Source organism: Galeopterus variegatus, unplaced genomic scaffold, assembly GCF_000696425.1.
Source record: "Galeopterus variegatus unplaced genomic scaffold, G_variegatus-3.0.2 Scaffold276, whole genome shotgun sequence".
NCBI classification, from domain to species: Eukaryota; Metazoa; Chordata; class Mammalia; order Dermoptera; family Cynocephalidae; genus Galeopterus; species Galeopterus variegatus.
Window position 1 is genome coordinate 71,872 of NW_007726387.1, and position 5,435 is coordinate 77,306.

At 46.1% G+C, this 5,435-nt stretch overlaps 1 protein-coding gene across 2 annotated transcripts in view; it reads right to left on the reverse strand.

Annotated features, from left to right (window-relative positions):
• The window catches only part of HDC (histidine decarboxylase), a 24,555-nt gene that overhangs the window by 9,945 nt on the left and 9,175 nt on the right, over positions 1-5,435 (reverse strand). For both annotated transcript variants that reach the window (XM_008566906.1, XM_008566907.1), the window contains exons 5-9: positions 3,983-4,117; positions 3,580-3,723; positions 3,051-3,117; positions 2,049-2,211; positions 1,867-1,957 (exon numbers count right to left, since the gene is read on the reverse strand). In XM_008566906.1, the coding sequence (XP_008565128.1) occupies positions 1,867-1,957; positions 2,049-2,211; positions 3,051-3,117; positions 3,580-3,723; positions 3,983-4,117 (600 nt within the window). The remainder of the gene's footprint in view (positions 1-1,866; positions 1,958-2,048; positions 2,212-3,050; positions 3,118-3,579; positions 3,724-3,982; positions 4,118-5,435) is intronic.

Consider the following 5,435-nt stretch of genomic DNA (forward strand, 5'->3'; position numbering starts at 1 on the left):
ATACTGCCCTATTTCTGGCTCATCTCAGAGAAGAGCTGATCTTCTATTTAAAGCTGTAGCCACCTGGGTGAAAAATATCTTGGTCAGAGCAGCTGTGAGGACCCCCTGGCAAAATCACAACAAAGACAGCAGCTGCACTTTTCTATAAGTTTCTTCGTCTTCATAGACTTGAAAAGTAAATCCACAGGATCAGAGATGGGGGAAGGATAAGCATAAAGCAGCACCTTCTGGATGTCAAAGTAAAATTAGTGTGGTTCCCCCAAATCGGTGCTGGGAAAAATTTAATTTAATAGTTTTATAAGTTTTCTTGAAGAGAGATAGCACCGTAAAATTTCCAAACTGGTAGAAATACACCACAAGAAAATCTTGAGACACTGTGGTAAATGAACAAAAAAAGTAACACGAAATTAAAAATAGACAAGGGTAAAGATAATGCTCTTAAGTTACAATTCCAACTACGCTTATAGGGGAATGGGCACATTTCACACTCAGGCAAGAAACCTAGAGTTACCCCTAAAGATATCTGCCCCTTGGGCTACTATGGAAATATTGTATTTTTAATTTTAAATTTTCTGAAACCCCACCAGAAATGGCAAGGGATGTGAAAGGATCATTATTCTCCCATCTTTAAGGAGATGTCATATCTCCATTGTTCAAGGAGATAAGACAAAACCATCTCTTCTCAAAGAATGACTCTCACAGGGGCCAGGCATTGCTCTGCATGCTTCACTGTGTTAATTCATTTCATCCTCACAGCAAGCCTATGAAGCCAGAACTGTCATGATCACCCTCATTTTACAGATGAGGAAACTTAAATGCGTAGTATAAGTCATTTGTCCAAGGCCACACAAGTTAATAAATGTGAGGAGCCAGGATTCAAACACAGGCCATCTGGCTTTAGCACCTATGTTCTTAACCACCCCGCTAGAGCAAATCTCTGCAGCTTGAAAGAAGAGCTTCTAGAAAAAGTATGCCTCCTATTTATTGACCATTTGCCGCACAGGTATTGTGCTAAGTGACCTACATGTATGTTCCCATTTAAGCCTCACGATACCATATGAAATCAGTGCCACTATTCCCATTTTACAGATGAGGAAGCCAAGGCTCAGAGAGGTCCAACAAATTCTGCAAAGGACTGCTGCTGTATGGGATTCCAAACCAAGCCCATCTTCCTTTGCTTCGCTCCCAACTGTTGGCCGTGTTATATGTAACATACTCGTTTACGTCCTTGTCTCTTCTACAATTAAAGGAAGGGCTCATCTTCAAACTGATGAGTGAATATGAAGAATCTGTTTCCCTAGGACACAGTACAGGCTGAGAATGTGGGTTTGAGAGAGCTGAGGTGCAGCTAGTTGGGAAGACCAGGGATGCTTGGAGACACCCAGAAGCCCCCAAAGAGAACCCATGCCCCATCACTACCACAGAGCCTCTCACAATGCCTCTGGCAGAACAAAAGGATGAGAGTGGTTTAATCAAGGAGCTTCTTTCCCACCCAAGGACATTCTCCACCCTACCCTGCTGCTGGGTAGCAAGCAGAAAAGATTATCCAAGATGAAGACAGAGAGAAGTGGTCCACCTGGGGTAGGCAGCACATTTCTGGGAATAAAAGAATGCCACAAATATTCAGAAAATGTGCATATTACCTCAAAGGTTGGCCTCACTGTTTAATGTTTTCAACACTTTTCTGGGTTTTATTCTACATACTTGTGCACAACTTGAAACCAGGGGTGTACAACGGCGATATCAGGGGCTTAGCTCATAGTGTGCTGCCTCCCGAAGGGAACGGACATGTGGGAGATCCTTGGGGTCAAATGGAGCCAATTCTCACCCCTGAGGCCACCAGGTGGCCCATTCCTGGCCACTCACCATGAAGTCGGTGGCCGCGCCTGAGTTGGCATGCCTGAGGTAGACGGGGTTCACGCTGAAGGTCTGCTGCAGCTTGTACTTGTCCTTGACCCTGTGGGTTTCCAAATGGGCGTTAGTGGCTGAGGTCCCTCCAGAGGAAGCAGGGCTTTCCCGTGTGCTCAGAGCTTGGCTGCCTCACTCACCAGAATCCAGTGCAGTCAAAGTGCACCATCATCCACTTGGAAGGATTAAAGGTGAAGGAGTCGGCATACTCGATGCCCTTCAGAAACCCCCGGAACTCAGGGCACAGGAAGGCAGTGCCCGCATAAGCAGCATCAATGTGGAGCCACAGCCCCTCCCGGGCACCTGAGGAGGCAAATGTCACCTGGCTGGAGGGGATGCGGGAAGAGGGGAGCAGCCACCAGCCAGCTGATAGGCATCTCTCACCTGGCCAAGCTGGATGGTGGGCTGCAGAGAAAATAGCTGGAAAAGGATGATGTGCTTTGCTAAGTGAAACATCGAGGGGTGTGACAATGGGAGGAAGGGGTGTCAGTGTGGGGAAGTGGCTGAACCAAGGGCCACTACCTCCTACCGGGAAAGTCTAACACGCTGGCCTTTTTCTCTCACTGGGCAGATGGCCAGCACCCTCTTAGCCTCAATCTAAAACACCCTGGCACAGAAACCAACTTCTCACTGGCCCAAAGAGCAAGGTTAGTGCATCTAATGCAAAAGTTACGAGAAGATGTCTCTCATTCCTAGTGGGTTTCTTGCTTGGGGATTAAACAATCCCATTTGGGTTTCTTCTCTGCCTTTATCTCTCCCACGATTTTCCCTACCCTACCCTTTTCCTTTCCCGAAGCTAGAGGAGAAAATATTTCCCTGTGCCTCATTCACCCTGTGTTGGATATAGCCTGCTTTAAGTAGATTTTGACATACAAGTGAGAGAAAACCGAAGCCTCTAGCACTGATGCCTGCGAGGACAGGAAGCAAGGCAGGGCAGCCCTCACCCTTGCCACACCTCTGGGAAAAGAAAGGACCTGGGCTGCCTGGGAAAGGCCCTCATGTCGTTACGTGACTCTTCCCACATCTCCACAGTGACCAAACGGGGCGAGAATAATTCCACCGAGCTGGTTTCAGGTTCTTCCTCTGGGAAACATTTAAAAATGTACTCTTTGTCTTCCCAGCCAGACAGGGCAGATACTTACAGATGGGGCCCAGCTCTGACAGGCAGTCAAATGCACAGACCCCCGTGGTCCCTAGTGTTGCACAGAGCTGGAGGGAAATGAAGGCAAGTTAACATGGAAGGGTGGCTCAGGAGACACATTTGACTTGAAAAAGATTTCACCACAGACATTGTCCACCTCTCCCATCCCACTAGAACAATGTGTATTTCACACTGTATTTTACCATGATCCACGGTAAGAAATACATTACATAGCAACCTAGTACATATATACGTGTGTATTTGAAATAAAAGTTGCACAAAACAATCCATACTCTGCCTATATGAATGCAATTTAATATTTTCTATTTTATTTCTTTTTAATGCTGGTTATGACACACAAAGTTTGTTTCATAACTCACCAATGAATAGCAACTCAAAACATGTAAGACATTGTATTTGAGGACCTTTCTGCTTTTGTTTGCAGCATGTTATTTGCCTGAATTCTGCCAAAATTCCTTCCTCACATCCAAGTTCTATCACTCTAAGCTTAGAAACATATTCTGACTTACAAAGACAGGCACCAAGCCCCGCTGCTTGTCTTCCTCGATGGCTTTCTGAAGAGCTTCCCCTCGAAGTGAGAAGTTGTCATCCACAGGCAGAAATTTCATCTTCACGAGGGAAATCAAGCCAGCCTTTTCCACTGAGGAGTGAGCCTAGAAGGACCATGGGAAGCTGTTAGCAAAGAGTCATCCTGGGACGAACACTCTGCAGAAACCACTGAAGACTAAGGGAATCCAGTACAAATGTTCAAATGGTTTATGTTCATTTCCCCTGCAGTTCCTGGAGATAACCTCCCAGGCCTGAGCTGCCCTGAACTCCAGCCTACTCATAGCCAGAAGAAAAGTACTCAAGGACTAAGACTCCAGAAGCTGGGCACTGGCCTGAAGGTCTGTCTGTTGCTGGGCAACTCACCTGGTCAGAGGCATAGGCGATGAGTCGGGCATTCAGGAAGGACTCATCAGCGTCGGGCTCAGACACTTTCATTTCCAGGATTTTGTTCTTCCTTGCTGCCAGCAGGGCGACCAAGGTGGATTCACTGACTGTGCTCTGCAGTGGAAGAAGGATTGTCAGGGGCAGCCTCTCTCTGTGTTCTCCTGCCAAATTCCCCCAGGTTCCATAGCTCTGTGTGTGTGTGTGTGTGTGTGTGTGAGAGAGAGAGAGAGAGAGAGAGAGAGAGAGAGAGAGAGAGCTCCTCATAAGGAAATACACAGCTCCTGCCTAAGGGGCCCTCCCTCCTCTCCAGCTCGCACACCTGTTCTTCATTCTGTAAGCAAGTTTGCACATCATACCTACATCTCTACTAGAGAGGCCACAGAAACCAGAAATGTTCTGTCCCTCATAGATATAAGTTTGCTCCCCACGTAAATGTATTTAAAAGAAAGAAATGTCCATTTATGGGTTATGGATATGGAGTTTGATTCCCACAGGAATATCCCAGAGAGTCCTGGCCTATATGAGAAGCTGGTGACTTTGGCTCAGGTTTTGATGACAATGGCTCTTGTGATCTTGGGCTACTACTACCATTCCAGAAGACTCTTTTCCATCTATAAAATGGAGAGCATCCCTTTAACTGCCTCCTGGGATGGTAGTATGGATTATCCAAACAGGGGTTGGAGAGGAGTTTGCTCTGGCCATGCTGGGGGCACCTCAGCAACTTCATGGGAGTCTTTATGGTTTCTCATCAATCATTCACTCAGTCTTTGGTGTCTGTGCTTCATGAAATCTTCCGGTAACCTACAGCTGATAGAATCCTTCTAAAAAGCCTGGCAGACACTGTCATGAAGAGTGGTGTGGAGCAGATCCCGCAGCATATTCAGTGGCTGGAAATTACTCCATAACAAAGAAGCCAGCAGCATCATCATCATCATACCACCTTCCATCTATATTGAAATTCACAGTTCACAAACACTTTCTGTCATCCCACTCACTCCTTACAACACCCCTCTGAGATACTTATGATTCTTGTCATTCTACAGACGAGGACAGTGATGCTCAGAGAGGTTATGGGACTAACTCAAGTTCATACAGCTACTGACTACGGGGGAAAACATGGTTTAAATTTAGACAGGCCTGGGTTTGAATCTTCATTCTTTCACTTACCAACTGCATGATCTAGGGCAAGTTATTTAACCTCTCTGAGCTTCAGTATTCTTGTCTCAAAAACTGAAGATGATACTATGTACCTACAGGGTTCTCGAGATTAGATGAAAAGTAAGATCATGTACAGCAGACATTTAGCATGTTCTCCCAGATATAATTTCTGATAACCCAGAAGGTCCACAACATGCAGCAATATGTCTTTCCTGAGAGGTTCAGATTGTAATCTTGCTGCAGGTGGAGTGAGAGAGGGAGTCACTCAACTAGC